Source organism: Lissotriton helveticus, chromosome 5_1 (assembly GCF_964261635.1).
Source record: "Lissotriton helveticus chromosome 5_1, aLisHel1.1, whole genome shotgun sequence".
NCBI lineage: Eukaryota > Metazoa > Chordata > Amphibia > Caudata > Salamandridae > Lissotriton > Lissotriton helveticus.
This window is the reverse complement of record NC_136065.1, coordinates 235,137,724-235,159,005: the sequence shown is the minus strand read 5'-3', so window position 1 is coordinate 235,159,005 and position 21,282 is coordinate 235,137,724. Positions and strand designations below refer to the sequence as shown.

The following is a 21,282-nucleotide window of genomic DNA, read 5'->3' as shown; positions in this document are numbered from 1 at the left end:
GCCCCAGGTGCGGACGGTCTTACTGCCAAACTTTATAAAGAATATGCAGACCTGCTGGCGTACCAGGAGGGCCAGGAGACCGCATATTGCCACAATCTATGCACAAAGCGACCCTAATAACGTTATTAAAGCCAGATAAAGACCCCACGACATGCGATTCATACCACCCACTCTCGTTAATAAATCTGGATGCTAAAATATTCGCCAAACTCCTACCAAATAGACCACAACCATTATTCCTGCTAATAGCGCGACCGGACCAATCAGGCTTTATTCCGGGCCGCTCTAGGGCCCATAATCTGCGCACACTCTTTTCTCTCTCCTTCATTACCTGCCTCCTCACGTGTCAGCCATCGCCGCCCTGTTAGCCGCCACAAAGGCGTTTGATTCTCTAGAATAGAAATTCCTCTTTACACAACTAACTCGGCTGGGATTTAGCCCTACTTACATTCAGCAAATCAAACTCCTGTACACTTTACCAACTGCCAGAGTCAGAGTGAATGGGCTCATATCAGAACCAATACAAAACACACTGGGCACCTGCCAGGGGTGCCCACCCTCACCCCTGCTATTTGCTGTAGCCACAGAACCATTAGCAACAAGACTCAGGCAGCACCACACAAATCGTGGAATTGGATTTACCTCCAGAGGTCTGATTGTTTCAATGTATGCAGACGACATGACTGTATATCTTATAGAGCCTGAGGTGAACTTTGCGCCTGTGACAAGGGATTTGGTGCGCTACGGGGGCCTTACTGGGATCCAGATAAACCGGGCCAAATCCACAGTACTTCCATTAACGGCAGGCACTACCCCATTTGAGTCTGAATACCCCATAAAATGGGCAGACAACAAGGTACTTTGGGATTTGGATCAGTACTGATGTGTAGGAAATATGGTCGGTGAAGTATGGTAGGGTAATGGGCTGGATAGAATACAAAGATGGAAAAATCTTACTTTATCCCTGGCGAGCTGCATCGCAATTCACTAAAATGATAATTCTTCTCAAGTTATTATATCTGTAAATGTACCTATGCCTCTAACAGTACACTTTTTCAAACGCCTTTGGTCCAGTATAATTTAACTTATATGGGCTGGGAAACAGACCAGGATAACCGGTGATATCCTCACATTAACCATTTACGCAGGGTGGATTTGGGGCTCCGGTCTTCGAGCTGTATGCCTACTGCGCCCAGGCTCAATTCTTACATTTCTGGAACCACCCAACGCCATTCCAACCGCATGTCGCCATTGAATTGGATAAAGTGGCGCCCATGCCCCTACACACAGTCCTATATCAACCTTTCAAACGTATCAATCGTGAAATCGATACAGTAGAAACTCTGAGATGGGCCTGGAAGGGACTTGCTAAGAGAGCAAAACAAACGGTGCTCTACGCTCCATCTATGCCCATATCAGGGAACACATTAATCCCGCCGTTGCTGGACAATGCTGCAAAACTCAGAGTGCAAACACATAAAATCATAACGGGGGTGATCTGATCCCTGACAGTACGTTTCTCACACTGCAACAAATGTGCAGCTCATCACAATGCTCGGCGCTAGACATGCTCTTATACTACCAGATTAGAGCAGCGTCCAAGGCTAGATACAGTACATTTCCTGAGGCCCCCCCATCGTTGCCCACACTGGAACATATCATCACAGTTATCTCTGCCCGCAAATTGGTCACTCGATTGTACACCTCCACTCAGAGAGTCCCCATTTAATGTTCCACAGTCACGCACCGCTTGGGAGGCGGACATGGGTATAGACATCACTGGCCTGCAATTGCTATTTTGCTGTAATCAACTGGAACAGCTATCTCCCAACTACCGTCTCAGGCTCATCCACTTCAAATATTTGCACCGCATTTATCGCACACCGACGCAGTTACATCGCATGGGACTATATCCCGACACACGTTGCTGGTGATACGGATTCCCCCAGGCAACTTTTATACACCTCGCTTGAGAATGCCGACCAATAGCTGCCTTCTGGCTAGCAGCACTGTCTCATATAGAGAACATGACCGAACACACATTATTAAAAACCCCATTGGTGGCCCTGTTGGGTTATGTCCATAGTACCCCAAAGACAGTGAGAAAGCTAACGGTGCTACTGCTGCTCCTGGCCAAAAGACAGGTGGGAATACATTAGAAAAAGACAAAACCCCTGACTGTGAGGGACATCACATACCGCAAACACCAACTGTCACATTATTGGGAGCTGATGCCGACCCGCTCCCGCCCCAAGGATATGTGGGATTCATTTACCAATTGGCTTAGAACTGTAGGAGAAGATATGTGTTAGTCCTGATGGTCAACAACGCAAACAAAAGGGGGTGATTTCACTTAATTGTAACCCTTTGTTTTGTTCCCTTTCCCCTCTTTATTTTTCATTGATTTCAAGTTTATTGTAAAATTTCAATACAAAGAATTTTAAAAAAAAGCTGCTCAATGGGAGACACTTATGTACGACAGCAGCGTGCACAGAGCAGACATCACCAGTAACATTCTGCATCTATTTCAGAGTTGGCCATGTACCTGAGAAATGCCACAGTCCCCCCCTCCTCCCACCATCTCAGAGGCACAGACAGGCCTATTGTCACAGCCCATCGAGCACCGCAGAGGCACAGACAGGCCTTCTCTCATCCCTCCCCTCATTTGAGCCACAGACAGGCCTGCTCTCATCCCTCCCCTCATCTCAGACACAGACAAGCCTACCTCCTCATCCCGTTCCACATCGTAATGCCTTTTATCTCCCTTTCTAATCCTTCTTCCTCTTCCCCTTCTTGGCTTCTGGCATGGGACAAGCTTTTTAGCCATTTTTGCAAGTTAGTAGTTTTGAGGCCGTTCTTGGCATTGTTACACCGCAAACTCCATTGCTGTATTTGTCGCACATCTGATTTGTCGTCTGAAATTCTTCATTTGTGTCTGTGGATGCAGCTATCATTGTAGTCCCTTTTCTGTGTCTGGCAGCTGTCAAATAGTCCTACTTGTATGTTGACTGTTACTGCAAACTGTAGTCCTACTTCTATGCCTATGGCCTGCCCCGGTTTTTAGGTCTCGCCTGTCGATGCGCATGCGCATCGAGCAAGGCGAGAGTATTGCGAGTTATCCACTCTTTATCTGCACTGCAAGGAATCGTGGCGATTCCTTGCAGTGCCCGTGACTTTTAAGGTCAATGCGCATGCGCATTAAGCTTATGCGCATGCGCATTGACCTTAAAAGTCACGGGCGCGTGCATGTCCGTCTTCCCGCCGTCTCGCATTTCCCCTGTCGCACTTCTCCTCCCCCCCTCCCCTCTCTTCCCTCCAGCTTGTTTTTTGTTTATTTGACCCGCTCCGCCCCCTCCCCTTCCCGCCGTGTCGCATTTCTCCTCCCCCCTCCCCTCTCTTCCCTCCGGCTTTTTTTTTGTTTATTTTACCCGCCGTGTCGCCGTGTCTCCGATCCTTTCGCTCTCCTCCCCCCTCCCCTCTCTTCCCTCCGGCTTCTTTTTTGTTTATTTTTTCTCCTTAAAACGGGCACCAGGAATAATTTAATTAATCTGTCATATGGATGGGTTTGATTTTTGTTACAGAAGCAGGGGTTTGCCAAAAATTAGCCAGTTATTTACTTTCACCTAGCATCATAAAATTCACGCGTTTTTCAAACAGTCAACGTTTTCCTCCCACACTTACCTGTATGGTGGAATATTTTCTCGCAGCTGGCTGTGTTGTTTTGTCATCTTTTTTTTTTTTTTCAATTAAACCGTATACACGTCATGCTTCCTATATTTTTTTTTTGCCACTTTGAAAATGAGGTCATTCCGATGCGCTTGAGCGACATGAGTGACAAATTAGTGTACTCGCGCACAAAAAAACGCATGTTTGCGACACCCCAAAAAAATCTCCTGCAACATTTTTAAAATGCAGGAAAGTGTTTTTGCGTTGAGAAAAATAGCTTGGGCAATATTAATAGTTTCGGTAAAGTACACGTTTTCCGGCGAACGCTTAAACGCACAGAACTTTTTATCTTTTTACCTATTTAAGACTTTTTGCCAAAACGCCACAAGCTTCCCAAAATAACGCACCCCTAGCCCGTGGCATCAGTCGAGGCGGAGAGTGAAATAGCAACTTGTGTTTTGGAAGAGGTGTAAACTGGCTTGTTTACAGTGTGCTGTGTATGTAACATGTTTGGACAACGCACTGTAGAAAACAACAATTGGCAATCCAAATTCTATATCACAATACATGTTACATATATCCAGACATAACGGCCAATCTACACAGGTCTTTAAATAGCCAAATCACAGACCACCAGACTTGCATCAGCGCTAACAAAGCACGTTGGTCTATAGAGGCCAGGACCTTTCATTCAAACAGAAATGCAGCTGCAACACTTGAAATATGCGAAATGACTCACGAGTCCCTTCAAAATACGGGTTTCATCATCATAAGTAGAACCCCTCGAATCACTACTCGGATTTACCATGGGCAGAGCCACTAGGATTATGCGGCAATGCAGGACTGAATCCAGCAGCGTGGTTATATACCTAATGTGCAAGAAGGTAAAATGTTGTGACATTTTGCAGCACATTCTCTGGCAGTATTATTTTGATCTAAGTTAGAACATGTTTTCTTTTTTTAGTTACCAATAATATGTTACGTTATGTGGCAAGTGTGGTCAATCCAAACCTACCATCTCACACGGTGCCCCAGTGTGTCACATGATTTCTGCTCCCTTCGCACAGTCACTGGGTGAGAAACAGAGAATATTCAGTTGCAGAGAAAACCCTCACTCACCCTCACCCACCCTCACCCTCACCCACCCTCACCCTCACTCACTCTCACTCACCCTCACCCACCCTCACTCACCCTCACTCACCCTCACTCACTCTCACTCACCCTCACCCTCACTCACCCTCACTCACCCTCACCCACCCTCACCCACCCTCACCCTCACTCACCCTCACTCACCCTCACCCTCACCCACCCTCACCCTCACCCTCACCCACCCTCACCCTCACTCACTCTCACCCTCACCCTCACTCACCCTCACTCACCCTCACTCACCCTCACTCTCACTCACCCTCACTCTCACTCACCCTCACTCTCACTCACCCTCACTCACTCACCCACCCTCACTCACCCTCACTCACCTTCACCCTCACTCACCCTCAACCCCTCACCCTCAACCCCTCACCCTCCCTCACCCTCACCCACCCTCACCCACCCTCACCCTCCCTCACCCTCCCTCACTCACCCTCACTCACCCTCACTCACTCTCACTCACCCTCACTCACCCTCACCCTCCCTCACCCTCCCTCACCCTCCCTCACTCACCCTCACTCACCCTCACTCACCCTCACTCACCCTCACCCACCCTCACCCTCACTCACCCTCACTCACCCTCACTCTCACTCACCCTCACTCACCCTCACCCACCCTCACCCTCACTCACCCTCACCCTCACCCACCCTCACTCTCACTCACCCTCACTCTCACTCACTCTCACTCTCACTCACCCTCACTCACCCTCACTCTCTCTCACTCTCACTCACCCTCACTCTCACTCACCCTCACTCACTCACCCACCCTCACTCACCCTCACTCTCACTCACCCTCACTCTCACTCACCCTCACTCTCACTCACTCTCACTCACCCTCACTCACCCTCACTCACCCTCACTCACCCTCACTCACCCTCACCCACCCTCACCCACCCTCACCCTCACTCACCCTCACTCTCACTCACCCACCCTCACCCTCACCCACCCTCACCCACCCTCACCCTCACTCACCCTCACCCACCCTCACTCTCACTCACCCTCACTCTCACTCACCCTCACTCACTCACCCACCCTCACTCACCCTCACCCTCACTCACCTTCACCCTCACTCACCCTCAACCCCTCACCCTCAACCCCTCACCCTCCCTCACCCTCACCCACCCTCACCCTCCCTCACCCTCACTCACTCTCACTCACCCTCACTCACCCTCACCCTCCCTCACTCACCCTCACTCACCCTCACTCACCCTCACTCACCCTCACTCACCCTCACTCACCCTCACTCTCACTCACTCACCCTCACTCACCCTCACTCACCCTCACTCTCACTCACTCACTCTCACTCACCCTCACTCTCACTCACCCTCACTCTCTCACCCTCACCCTCACTCTCCCTCACTCACCCTCACTCACCCTCACTCACCCTCACTCTCACTCACTCTCACTCACCCTCACTCTCACTCACCCTCACTCTCACTCACCCTCACTCTCACCCTCACTCTCACTCACCCTCACCCTCACTCACCCTCACTCACCCTCAACGCCTCACCCTCACCCGCACTCACCCTCATTCTCACTCACCTTCACTCACCCTTAATACCTCACCAACACTCACCCTCAATGCCTCGCCCTCCCTCACCCTCAGCCTCACTCACTCTTACTCACCCTCACCCACCATCACGCTCATCCTCACTCACCCTCACTTACCCTCACTAACCCTCAGTCACACTCAGTCACACTCAGTCACCCTCAGTCACCCTCACTCAACCCCTCACCCTCACTCACACTCACTCAACCTCTCACTCAACACCTCACTCTCACTCACCCTCAACACCTCACTCACCCTCAATTTCACTCACCCTCAATTTCACTCACCCTCAATTTCACTCACCCTCACTCATCCTCAACACTTCCCCCACCCTCACTAGCCCTCAACACCTCACACACACACCCTCAACACTTCTCCTTCAACTCCTCACTCACCCTCACTCTCACTCAACACTTCAACACCTCAGCCTCAGCCTCACCCTCAACACCTCACTCACCCACAACACCTCATTCTCACTCACCCACACTCACCCTCATCCTCACTCACCCTCACTCACCCTCACCCTCACTCACCCTCACTCACCCTCACTCACCCTCACTCACCCTCACTCACCCTCACACAGTGCAATAGTTCTCAGACCATTTCAGTTAGAGCTTTTAGAAATGTTTATGGCTTTTTTTATTTGTAATACTTTCGCATTGGCTACAGGAAACAAAAATGCTAAACATTTACAAAAAAACCCATAAACAATTCTAAAAGCACTAACTCTAATGGTGCGAGACCTATTGCATTTCCAATGCTTGTTTGTTTTGAGAATCTGGTCACCCTATTGTTCAGCACTACAAGTCATCAAAAATAAATGCTTACATGAATGTAAGAAGCACCTACCTAGTAGCTGTGCTGCACGGCCTCGATCTGTGGACAGCAGCATTTACATTGTGTGATTTTTCTTTCCTACTTTCAGCTGCGTTCCCAAGTTGGGGAAGGGAAGTGTTTCTTGGTAAACGGCGAAGTGAAGGCTAAGGAGCAAGCCATCAGCGTCCTGAAGCACTTCAACATCCGTGTAGCACTAAGTGATGTCTTCAGCCGCTGTCAGGTAGGATAAACTGCTCTGCACCTCCTCCTTGGGTCTATGTGATATCTTCAACAGCTGTCAGGTCAGATGTGCAGCTTTGCGCCTCCTGTTTGGTTCTATGTGATGTCTTTAGCCGCCATCAGGTAGGATGAACTGTGCTGTACCTTCTGCTTGGTTCTATGTGATATCTTCAACAGCTGTCAGGTGAGATGTGCAGCTCTGCGCCTCCTGCTTGGTTCTGTGTGATGTCTTTAGCCGCTATCGGGTAGGATGGGCTGCGCTGTACCTTCTGCTTGGTTGTGTGCGGTATCTACTGTTGCTGCCTCCGCTACGCATTCTGTTTGGTCCTCCCAAAAGTCTCCCATCATTGTTAATCCATGGACATAGTCTGTGTGGCGCTATATAACCACCTCATGCACTGTAGGGCGAGATCTACTGCTCCTCATCTTTTTTATGGCACCATGCTATTTCTTAAGCTGCTGTCAAGAAGAGTGTTCTACTGCATGCTTTGAGAGTGGCGCTCAGTAGGTTCTTCAGCACCTACATTTGGCACAATTTTAATTTTATTACAGATTAATTTAATTTTATTACAGATGTATGAGTTGATAGGATGCGCACCAGTGTCGGGAAAATTCCTAATGGGATATATAGGAACAAGGTGTAATTTAAAGCAATGTCCACTGCTTTAGCGAAATTGTCTTTTACCATTTCCTCTCCATACTACTGTAGTGTATTTATAGAAATGCTACATGCCTGGATATGAATGGACCAATGATGACAAATGGGGAAAAGTTCTGTAATGCCAGTTGCAAAATGCTCTAGGCAAACCAGAACCAACGGAGGGAGGGAAAAACGTAATTTGGACATCAGGTTAAAGAAATGTATGCCTTACGGAGTGGCTGCCTTTAAATAGAGAACATTATTATTTATGTAAGCTGCAACAACCCTACAACTTTGTGTCTCATTCAACAATAGCTGATGGCGTGGAACGAATTACTTACTGAGGGTGCACTCATTATGTCCCATCCCTTGTACTCATCTTTTATTGGAATAGTCCAAAAGTAACCTGCCTGGTGTGGCAGGAAATTAAATGTATTATCTTTTTTAACTGTGACTGACATTGTTTCTTGACCTAGTTAGCTTGTTCATTGATTGTAAGTTATTTGTCTGAAATCAGTCCCAATATCTTAGACCATATGCGGGGGGTGGTAGGGGCTTCACTAAATTTGGGGAGATTACAAGTGACTGATTAGTTATTTCGTACATTCCTGTAGCACTGCATTATAACTTCTATTTTGACTGCATTCTAGTAGGTTTTTATTGGTTAGCAAAACTTGGTGCCTGGGCAAATTCTTCAAACACATGGGATGCAAAAGATGTAGATCTCGCACGTATGCATTTCTATTTGTGTAATGTTCTTTAATATTGTATTATTCAACACCTGCTTCACTCAAGAATGCTTTGTCAAGTATCTATGTTCCTAATCTAATTTACCTCTAATGGATACTTATACCTGCAGATCACTCCTCTTTTGAATAGATTACCTAAGCAGAACCCATCTAGGAGGTGGGTTCAGCAGATTGGTTAAATTAACAAGTCATGAAGTACTGAGCGTGCAAAGTAGCCTTCCCTCTGCACCTCTGAATCTAAACAATAATGCTTTGCAAAGGTGTGGAAGAAAGCCCAAGTTGCCATAATGCAGATTTCTGCAATCAATGTGGACTCCCCTTGATAGCCCCGAAGTAGATGTTTTTGCTTTGGTGGAGTGAACTCAGCTGCCCTCCGGGGATTTCTTGGCAAAGCATACCTTGATGCATAATGAGATCTACCCAGACAGCGTTCTCTTCTGGATGGCCTTGCTCTTAACCTTGCCCGTGGAGCCTATGAAAAGCTTCTAGCCAATTCATAAGTCTTTGGAACAGTCAATATAAAAACTGACTGCTTTTTTGGGATCCTACCTATGAAACCTCTTTTCATATTTCGTGGTATGTGGAGGGGGAAAAAAGTAGGTATGGTGACGTACTGCCCCATATGAAGAGAGATGACCACCCTGGGTAGTAAAGCAGCTTGTCGGGTAGTAAAGCAGCTTGTCGGGGGAGGGGGGAGTGAAAGGGCGATTAATGCTCTGCAACTGCAACTTACTGGCAGGTCTTGCCAATGTAATGGGTACTAGAATAACAATCTTAAAAGTAAGTAGTCATAACTAGCAACTGTGCAAAAGATTCGAACAAGGAGCACATTAAAAATGTGAGAACGAGTTCCCCTTTGTTCTGATCCTCACCGGCAAACATTTGTAGATTCTTTGTTGCCGAAGCAGCACAGCTTTGCAAAAAAGCAGGTATCTCAGCAGAAAGGGCTGCTCTATGTGGGAACTTATGGGAGGAAAACCACATAGTATCCTTTGACCACCTCAGGGTGAAATATGGACTGCACAAGTCCCAATTTATTTCGTTATCTGCAGATGTGCCATGCTCTGCTCTCGAGACCCACAGAGAGGCGCTTCATGGGGTCCCAGATTTGAACCCCCTTGAACCTAAACTTACAATGGGTCCGCTAGGACTAAAAGGTATCTCCTGCCTACAGCGGTCCCTTCTACTCAATACTCCTGACCCCCTCCAACAACTTCGTGCTCCTTAGGTCCTCGCCCTAGGTGAGCTAGATGATGACTGATGGCATGAAGCACAGATGGCTGTTCGACTCCTTACCATCCCATTCAACCTTCGGATCATACAATTTAACTACTTTCACCATATCTACTGTAGCCCAGAAAGACTATGGAGGATGGGGCAAACTTCTTCTGAGAACACCCTGTGCTACAGAGACACGGATGGATCTTTCTTCCACCTAATCCGGGCTTGTCCTGTTATAGCCATAACCTAGAACTCTATGCATGCCACTATCACATTCCATACCCCCATAACACTGGATCCCAAGGTTGCCCTCCTTGGAATCATGGAGGGTTGGGCCCCTACCAGCAACTCCCTACTCTTAGCTGGCATTGTTAACTAGTATCTAAAAGAGACATTGTTGGATGTTGGAGATCCCCTGTGCCTCCCCCTTAATCTGTTTAGTCCTGGGGCATAAATTTCTTTTGCAGAGCTGAAAAGGAAATAGATAAATGGAGGGCATGTGCGAGCAAGCACCACAAGATTTGGGGATCGTGGCTCACTAACTCGTCACACGAAGACGCTTGATTTACCCTAATTATGCTCCATCCTTCTATATTGGGTATGGGGAGGGTTATTTCAATGCTTTCCAACACTGTTTTATATACCTACACATTATCTCCTTGATTTGGTGTATTATTTTTATATTCTTGGGGATTATGAAACCAATAAACAGATATATAAAACAATTTGAAAAGTCAAAAGGTTGAGTAGCCCCATTGAAATGTATGCCTCAATTCTTGTTTGAGATGTTTTAGCAAATGTCTTTTAAAGTTGTGAGCTTTTGAACATGGCTGATCTGTGATTGTTAGCTCTGCAAATAGGCCCCCATGCCATTCCAGCTTACAATTTGTGTATCCGAAATTTATGGTAAGACTGATGTGAAATTGAACAACATTTTGGACAAAACTCGATTGAACAGGTTTTCACCAAGGCTGTGGATATTTTGGCTGGTAGTAGTTTGTGGATTTATAATTGGTTTCAGAGAAACTTGGTGATATGTTTAGGTGGATGACTACTCTGTGCAACATTGAGAAGTACGTTGGATACTCACCAAAAAGCACTTTAAAAAGCAGTGTTTTAATGCGTCTGGTTCTGTCTGTGATATAATTCACAGACCACAAGTTCCTGACAGCCACCTCCAATTTATGACAAAGACCTTTAGGATGCTCTCACAACTAGCCTGGTGAAGGCTTCTGTGACTGTGCCCTGGTCTTAGTGGAGTGTTAGTTGCTTCAAAGGTAACATCTACCTCTGTAATCTGCACTGACTTCTGTTTGGATAGGATTTCCAGATCTAGGTTCCACAAATAGGCCAGATGTCCTTGCCAGGGTAGGGCTGTCTATTTGCATGACCTCTAATCTGCACAATTAGCTTACCAGGAGTGCAAAGTCTTCCCACTTCAAATGTTTTGAAGCCACTTCTAGCCAGACCACAGAGCTTCTTTAGATTTGCTTCCAGAAGGTTGGGTTTTCTCCTGCAAGCAGTACAGACCTGTACCAGTTTTGCAGTGTTTCCTGGTTTGTGTAAGATTTGTGAATTTGCCTAGTATTGTGGTAAATCTTCCTTATGCTCTCTGTATTCCAGCGTACTTTTTAAAAAAAACATCTTTAGGCATTTTATTGCAGTGTTCGAAAACTACAGACACCTGTGTTGGTCAGTGTGATGGACGTTGTACCAGAAAATGTGGTCATGTCTCAAAATACTTTCTCTGGTATTCTGGGTGGCATATTCCAGCATGTTAGCAACTGTATGGTTCTCTCACTGTGTCGTGTCTATGGTGACCTTTTATGGAGTTAACCCCATCAGGCGTGCTGCCGGACAGGTGATCGTAGATTGTAGGACCATTCCATCGCCATGCCTGGAAAAGTCACCCCTGGACTTGGGCGAAGCCCATGGCAGAGCCAAAGATCTATCCGCTGGCTGCAATATCAGTAAATGGGATGGTTACTCTGCTCGAGGTGCAGATAGGGAATTTCCAATTTTTGAGAGATTCTGGTACCATCCTTCTCGAAATCACCATGCAGATCACTCAGTAGGTTGATTTGTCACAGCATAGTGTCATCTATACACTTAAGGATATCTCACGGGTCATCTTTTAACAGAAGGTGATGTTCATAACACAGAGAAAGTGGGAAAAGGCTTGCTAATGGCCTACGATGAGCCAAGTTTCCACAACTGACCGCAGCTACATCCAGAGGCTGACTGGAGGATGTGTGTGTTGACATCTAGGTCTAATATTTTGCTCTCAGAAGACCCTTAAACTGTAGAGTGTCCCTTTCTGTGTGTTTGCCAAGTCCTATGCAGCACGTTTACATGCAGAATCTGACCAGTTTTGTTATTTTTGGGGGTTTCCAGGACTTACGGCTTCACAGTTATCCCTGCACATACACGGTAATGCATGATGCTCTCTTGGTTTATTGTGACTGTGTGAATGACTTTTGCATTGCTTCTCCGAGCACTCTGAAACAGGTGTATGATAACGTTAGCACTTTATAAAACAATCAAAATATTAAACAAGGATAAATATTTTGAATACTCCTGAAAACGAAGAAAGGTCACTAACCTGGTGTACTTTTATCTCTGCGAATAAGAAAAGAACGATGATGTTTAACAGATGGCAGACAAGTTTGTAAAAACTGTCAGATGTAGAAGACACTTCACTGCAAATTATTTGACCTTCATGAACAGAGTGGCAAGACCCTCCAAAGGGGCAAGCCAGAAGTCATCAAGAGACATCATGTTAACATTTCTCTACTTCTTTGTAATCTGCTGTATCAGCCAGGTACTCAGTGATGCCATCAAATATTTAATTAAAGAAAACATAGCGGCACCGCCATGGGACAACACATCGTCAACAGATGACGATCAAGAGGAAGGTGAAATTCCAGACCTTCAGCCTCCCCATGATGAATGGGATGATTATCTAGCCCCCACTCCATCACCTCAAATACCACATCCAGTGGACTCTCCTCTTGAGGACATTGGAGGCTTTCACAAGTTATGTTTATGTTTATTGGTTTATATAGCGCTGAATCACCCATGAGGGTATCTCGGCGCTTGAACTGAACATTGTACAGGACCTGAATATAATTAAAAGAGATATGTTTTTAGCATTTTCCTAAAATGGGTCAGATTAGGGCAGGCTCTTAAATGTATCGGTAGGGTATTCCAAAACATCGGTGCCTGAAAAGAGAAGGCCTTAGCTCCACTGCGTGCTTTTTTGATCCTAGGAGTTGTGATCAACAGATCAGAGCTGGAGCTGAGTAAGCGCGTAGGACAGTAGGGTGTCAATTTACGGGTCAGGTACATAGGTCCTTGCCCTCTAAGAGCTTTGTGTATAATGCACCCTATTTTAAACTTAATTCTTTTAATAATAGGGAGCCAATGTAGTTGATTTAAAATAGGAGCGGAGGGTGATCTCGCCGGAGCGTCGACCGTGAGGCGGGCGGCGGTATTCTGGACAAGTAGTAATTTCTTTATGGCTGCTGTATTGGCTGAGAACAAAAGGGCATTACAATAGTCTATCCTGCTAAGTACTAATGCCTGCATCAGTGTTTTCTTAGTTGAAGTGGGCAGGAGGGGAAATATCCTGCGCAGGAGGCCTAAAATGTAATAGCAGGACCCTGCCGTGGTGTTAGCGTGTGTCTCCAAAGTCAGTTTGCGATCTATTCTGACTCCCAGATTTTTGACCGCCTCCTTGGGAGAGGGAGCACTGCCCAATTCCTCTGGCCACCAAGAGGGGGTCCAGCAGATGTCAGCTCCTCCGAACAGCATTAGCTCTGACTTACCTGCGTTAAGTTGCAGGAAGTTGGACTGCATCCAAGCGGCAATCGCTTTCATGCCTTCCGAGAATGTCTGTTGGATATGCAGGTTGTTTTTGTCAAAGGTCAGGAGGAGCTGAGTATCGTCAGCATACGAGATCGGGATAAAACCGAGTTCTCTCATCAGTCTGGCTAGGGGGGAAACATAAATATTAAAAAGGGTCAGACTAAGGCAGGAGCCCTGAGGGACCCCCTTACTAACCTTAGTTGTGGTTGACTTAAATGTACCCAAAGTAACAGTCTGTGTCCTGTCTGTCAAGAAGCTAGTGAGCCATTGTAAGGCCAGCCCTCTGACACCTATACCGTCCAGTCTCTCCAATAAGATCTGATGGGAGATCGTATCGAACTCCGCGGAGAGATCAAGCAGCACCAACAGTGCTGCTTGATCTCTATCCAGGGCCCTCCGAATATTATCTGTAACTTCAGTGAGGGCGGATTCGGTACTATGTTTCACTCTGAATCCTGATTGGGAGACATCTAACTGTTATGAGTTTTCCAAATATTCTGAGAGATGTCTATTTATATGTTTTTCGATTAATTTGGTCTGTAAGGGGAGCAGGGATATGGGACGGTAATTACTAAGATCGGTTTGTGGAGCTTTAAGATTCTTTCGTAGGGGTATAATCTGTGCATCTTTCCAGGCAGATGGAAGATAGCCATTATTAAGAGAATTGTTAAGAATATCACAGATGGGAGAGGCAAGCTCAACAGCGAATTTAGAGGCAATTCTGGCAGGTATTATATCCAATGGGGAGCCTGGTTTGATGTAACTTCAGGAGGACTAAGCAAAGGAAAGACATGAAGCGAATGAGAAGAGCTACATGTCAATACTGTGTTAGGTATAACAGGTAGGGGAATAGGGTTAGCAGCAATGATTTTTAAGTAAATAGAATCAATTTTCTTGGTGAGGTATGTAGCAACATTATTGCACAGTGTTTGAGAAGAGGATTCCCCTGTCTCACAGGCTTTAGGATTCGCATAGGACTTGACTATATTAAATAAGATCCTAGAATTAGAGCCTGCTTCCTCCAATTGGAGGGAAATGTGTATCTTTCGTGCTTTTTTGATATTAGTATGATATAGTGCTAATGCTTTTTTGTAAATATCTCTATCTGCGTCCTTGTGATGTAGACGCCAGTTACGTTCTAATTTCTTGCATTCCTTTTTTTCTGCCCGAAGAGTCGGGGAATACCAGTCTGAGGATGTCAAAGTATGAGCATGTGTGATAGGTTTCAATGGGGCATGTTCATCTAGGATATTCAGGATGGTGTTATTAAAATATTGCAGTTGTTGGTCCACAGTAAAGTGACATGAATCTACGTCCCATGTCATAAAAGAGGATGCTAAGAGATTAGAGTTAATTTTGTGCCATGGTCGGTACCATCTGTCTGGGGCCGGTGCAGGACGTGATGGGGTATAAGGACTGGATAAATAAAAACTTAACAAAAAATGGTCAGACCAAATCAATGGAGAAGTATTCTCATAGGTGATGTGCTGAGAGTTGGAGAGGATAAAATCGAGTGTGTGTCCAGCTATATGGGTAGGGCCATCATTCATTTTGACAAGGCCTATAGAGGCCATATCTTCCAGCCACATGACCGCATCAAGATTTTGGAAGTCCTCACTGTGAATATTGAAGTCTCCTAGCAAAAGGAAGTTTCATGTAGCAATTATGTGAGGGGAAATAAATTCCAGTAAGCGACTGTTGAATTCTTTCATAGGGCCTGGCGGTGTATAGACCAGGGCCCCTTTCCAACTTTGCTGGGGATGAGGGTCACATTTAAAAATAAGACATTCAAATAGCTCTATACTGGTTTGATCCAGGATGGTGACAGGTAAATCTTCTTTATGCACTATCGCGATCCCTCCTCCCACTCTTTCAGTTCTGTCAAGTCTTTGTATTCGAAAGCCAGGGGGGAGAGCCAAGGTAATCGCTGGTGTGGCCGTGGGTTTAATCCAGGTTTCGGTAAAAAAACGATAGCTGGGTTTTTTTCATTTATGAGATCCCAGATAGCTGTGGCATGTTTGGGGAGGGATCTAACATTAGCCAGAAGACAATGCCATTTCTTCTGGTTATGCAAACTATGATAGGGTGTGTCCAGACGATCGAGATCATAGCAAGGATGTTCAGCAATCATACTACCACTATATAAGTTATCAGTGGCATGTGGTACATCGGTCTGATATTTGCAGGTAAGACAAGAGAAGGGGCCTTCCGGTATATAGCCTCTGTGTCGACTAGTACCACAGGGGGTCTGTCTAAATTTAAGAAGTATGTCCCCAGAGTAGCTGTAACGCTGTCTTACCTCTGAATGCGACTCAGTGTACGAACTAACAGGGGTCCTGGCGCCTGGCGACCTACTGGCGCGGACGGTCGCAGACGGGCTTGCCTTTGGCGCGCCTGCCCGCTGGGCGGACGAGAAGGCATGTTACTTTTATACGGTGCAGAGGAGGGTGGGAGGCGTCCTGCAGCTAGACTGCAACCCCTTTCTCCTCGCAAGATGGCGGCTGTGAGCCCCTGTCCCTCAGCGTCAGCGCCTAGTCGGCTGCGCAGGGGATCCGGGTTCGAGGTGTGAGAGCTCCAAGAATAATTTAAAATCACACTGCAAGTAAGTGAATCTACTTGCAGTGAAGCAGCGAAAAATAAACAAATGCACATAACAATTTAAAAAATATAAAGGATAGCAAATAATACCCCCGGCTTCCGCCTCAGGGGTGAGCAGACACAATGTCAAGTTAGCGCGCTGCGTACTAAGGGCGGGAGGCGTCCTGCAGCTAGACTGCAACCCCTTTCTCCTCGCAAGATGGCGGCTGCCACGCTACCACAAGATCCCACCTACCCATCTCAGGTAAACAATCTGACTGCTTTCTATATGATTTCAAAGAGCAGTAAAAAAAGTCAGTCAGAACATCCGCATCAAAGATTGTATATGAGAGGAAGGCATTAAGATAATGAAGAACCTTGCAACTGTGGCAGCAATACTTTCTCATATTGATAAAGAATACAAGGATCCAGAAGATTCTCTTTTCTGCCTCTCAGTACATCCCAAACCGGACTCAGTCATTTTACAGGCGGCGCAACGCCACTCTAAGAACCCCTCAACTCTGATATCTATGCCACCAGATAAAAAGGGCAGGTGGTTAGACCTCACAGGAAAGAGGTTCTCTGCCATGTCTGCAATCACAGTTTGTGTAGCCAATTGACTAGCAATCCTCGCCTGCTTTGATAGGCAGATGTGGTCTGACATTGGGAACCTCATTGACTGAGTGTCTGAAGATAGAAAATCAGTGGCAAATAAAATACTACAAGAGAGTGAGTGCACTTGAGCAGAGATCCTAGACTGTGCAGTGGACATAGCATTCACTGTTTTTCGCCAACTCGCTGGTGCAGCAGTCTGAACGCAACAAGTCTGGCTAAAAGCGATCACATTCAGATCCGAAGTTCATTCAAAAATTCTTGATATGGCCTATGATAGAGAGTCACTATTTGGAAACACATAGATGATGCTATATTGGTCATCAAAACGGACACAGACACAGCCAGGTCATTTAGTACGCTGTAGTTCAGGAAGATGCCCTTTCGAGCAGCATGTGGAAGAGGTTTTTCAACCTACAGAGGAGGATATCAACACTTCCAACAGTAACAGCCCTTTCTATCTCAATACAGAGCCCTAATCAACAACAGCCATCCTGCCCACCACCCATGGGCGCATTTACAAAATTAGGACCACGACAGAAGAACGCCCCTCAGAGTCGACCGGCCTTAACAGTGTCCTAAATCATGGAAGACTACTTCCATTTCCTCCCATCCCATGGGTGCAAACATTACCAATTACCTTCACCATTGGTGTCGTATCACCTCAGACAGATGGGTAGTCACTTATGGATATACCCAATCAACAATCCACCAAGAGAAACACACCCTCCTTCTCTTCACTTACTCAAGAAAGAAGCCCTCATCATGCTCGCCAAGGGAACAGTCGAAAAGGTTTCTTTCGCCCGGAAGGGTATGTGCTTTTACTCTTGTTTTTAATTAAACAAAATAAATCAGGGGAATGAAGACACATTCTAGACCTCCGGAACTTGAACAAGTTTTTGCGGAAACAATCATTCCGTTTGGTCTCTCTCTCGGACATCCTGCATATCATAAACCAATGAGAATTTATGACAGCTCTGGACTTACAGGATGAATACTTCCATATTCTCATACATCCCAAACACCACAAATATCTTCATTTTACTCTCTGCATTTTTACCAAACGCCTTGCTCTGGTAGCAGCCACACTCAGAAAGCAAGGTCATCAGGTATTTCCCTACCTGGACGACTGGCTGCTCAAAGCTCCAATACCATTGCAAGCAAATCCACAAAAGCTTGCCTCACTCTCTTTCGCAAGCTGGGTCTCTCTGTCAACCATCAAAAGCCACAACTACTCCGAAACAGAGGATACTGTTTCTAGGCTCCACCATCAATATAATCTAAAACAAAGCTTTTCTCTCACAGGACAGCACATCTGCCAGTCAAACTTTCTAGCCGAAAGTCCATTTCAGTATGCTTGAACAAGTCGCTGATGGGAATGTTGTCCTCTGCAATACATCTGGCCACTCTTCCACGCCTGAAAATTAGACCATTTCAGGAGGAACTTCAGAAACAGTGGATCCAGAAAAAAGGATCCTTCAATGGCCTCATCAACATCAATCACCCCACGGTGGTGGAGACACTAGCGTGGTGCCAGATCTCCAATCTCTCCTAGGGCCTGACGTTTTTGCCGCAAATACTCAACTTTGTCATAACTACAGATGCCTCCATGGACAGCTGAGCTGGTCATCTCGCAAACGTTCTTACCAAGAATAGCTGGGTCATCCATGCTGGTACGTACAGGCAATATGACCAGCATGCAATATGTCAACAAACAAGAGGGCACAAGATCGCTAGCACTTTTCCAGGAAGCCCAACAGCCCTGGAGCTGTATCATGACTCCTAACATTTCTCTGAGAGCCAAGCACGTATCCGACATAAGCTACACCTTTGCGGACACTCTCAGCGGAGCCAAGGACAGATGACAAGAGTGGGAATTGAATCAGTTGGAACTAAACAAAATTTTCTCATTAAGGGGGCAGCCAGCACTGGATCTCTTTGCGACCAAATTCCAATTCTATGTTAGTCGGTACCTGCTCCCAGGGTCATGGGGGAATGCCCTTTTGATCAGATGGTCTAGGATCTATGCATACGCTTTTCCCCTTTCCACTAATACCGAAGATTCTCAGCAAAATGAAAGTGGAACTCCGTCGCTTCATCCTGATTGCTCCCAAGTCACCCAGGCAAAAACTGGTTCACTGAGCTTCTCCTGCTGTCCGAGTCCAATCCCATTCACCAGTGGACAATGCCAGCTCTTGATGATGAACCAGGGTCAAGTTCTGCACTTGGACCCAGCCTCTCTCCATGCATGTGCATGGTTCCTGAATTAAATGAATTCCGTCATTTAAATATCCCTCAGGAATGCAGGGAGATTCTAGCAAGAGTGGAAGCCACCATCAAAACCTGCAAATTAAAATAGAAATGATTCTGTCTATTGTGTCAGTAGTTTAGCCTTCATCCTTTACAGGCATCATCTAAGCAGATTCTGACTAAAATCCTTTTGCTTGCTCGATCAGGTTTAGTGCATGCCTACATCAAGCTGCATCTAGCTGTGATAACAAATATAGACGCTCTTCCCACTCTCTCTGCTCCACAAGAATTATCAAACAATTCATGAAGTTTCTCACATTCAAGGTAACTTTGCTGTTGGTGCTCACATGAGCTAGAAGAGTATGTGAAATTCAGGCTTTTCAACACAGGATCCCTTCTTACATTTCACTGATGACGATGTTCTCCTCAGAGCAAATCCAAAATTAATTCCCAAAGTTCCATCTCAATTCCATCTCAACAAACCTATTATATTAAGAACTTTTTTCCCAAATCCGACATCACCAGCAGAAAGATCTCTCCATACTCTTGACATTAATAGATGGCTAAAATGTTACTTCGTACTAAGCACCTTCGGAAAACTGACCAACTGTTAGTTTCTTATGGGCAAACTCAACAGGGTACTTTGGTCACAAAGGCAACCATCACAAGGTGGATCTCTGTCGCCATCCAGTTTTGCCACTCCAAGGCTGGTAAACCACTCACAGCAAAGGCGCACTCAACAAGGGCAGTGCCCACTTCGGCTGCCCTGTTTGCAGGTGTTCCACTGGAGAAAATATGCTGTGCTGTGACGTGGACGAGTGCCCATACTTACATGCAGCACTTCTGCCTAGAATTGGCCCAGCGCAGTAATCCAGCAGAGGGACAGGCAGTGTTGAGACACCTGTTCCAACAAGGCGAGAATATGTTCTATTTTGTCCTTATTTGTGACTATTTACAAGTAAATCTTTTTTCTATGTATTTGTATATAACATGTTTATTTTCTCATACATAGTGTTTATATATATATATTCATATATAAAACTTTTACCCACCATCCTCAATGGATATTTATCGTACAAAGGTTTAATTATAAAACTGCTTGCTATTCTGATTCAAGTATGTGAATCACTGAAAGATCCAATACTGAAAAGAAAACTTACCTGTAACTACAATTATCCAGCATTACTACCATTCATTGATGCACATGGGACACACCCTCATCCCGAGAGGCTCCCCTTATAGCTCGGGATATTCCCACTTGTACTTGAAATCTGAGGACTGTACATTGGTTATAGTTTGAAGTTTTGCCCTTTTTTTAAAAGGACATAGATAGGCTATCTAAGTGATTGTTCATTACCATTATATCCTGTTATAATGATACAAACTGCTTTATTATGGTACTGTGAGACTCCCTCTTCGACTGGGAATGATTCAAGCATGTGAATCTATAAAGATACCAATACTGGAGAACTGCAGTTACAGGTTAGTAACTCGTTTTCTTTTACATCATGGCTATGATACCATGTGTGACGGTTTCAGCAAAACAATGAGGGAGTTAAGAATGCGTACTTGTCAATATTATTTTTGGTGTCTTATGATGAAAGTCTTAACTTCACATTTATTGCAGTTTTGTAATTTGCTACTCTTTTATTACATGCATCTATTACAACTGCGTTATGCTTCAATTCTTACCTTAAAATAAACTTAGTGGTGTTTTCAATGTATATGATACCTGTCTGCGCACTGTGTCCATTTCAGTGAATTTTTCACAATATTTTGCTTGTTTATTTTTGCGCATTGTTCTTTCATTAGTTATAAATTCCAGCATTATTTTCCTTCACTTACTTTAAAGTATTGAGTCTTTGCTAGCAAATCACTCATCTAGCCTAGCACGGTCCCTTTAACCCCTGTGACCCTGCCTGAGACTTATTACTTAGCTTCCAATTATTT

General features: G+C 45.5%; 1 protein-coding gene across 2 annotated transcripts in view; it reads left to right on the top strand.

Moving 5' to 3' along the window:
* The window catches only part of EXD3 (exonuclease 3'-5' domain containing 3), a 2,383,304-nt gene that overhangs the window by 1,506,005 nt on the left and 856,017 nt on the right, over positions 1 to 21,282 (top strand). For both annotated transcript variants that reach the window (XM_078642091.1, XM_078642090.1), the window contains exon 20: positions 7,286 to 7,417. In XM_078642091.1, the coding sequence (XP_078498217.1) occupies positions 7,286 to 7,417 (132 nt within the window). The remainder of the gene's footprint in view (positions 1 to 7,285; positions 7,418 to 21,282) is intronic.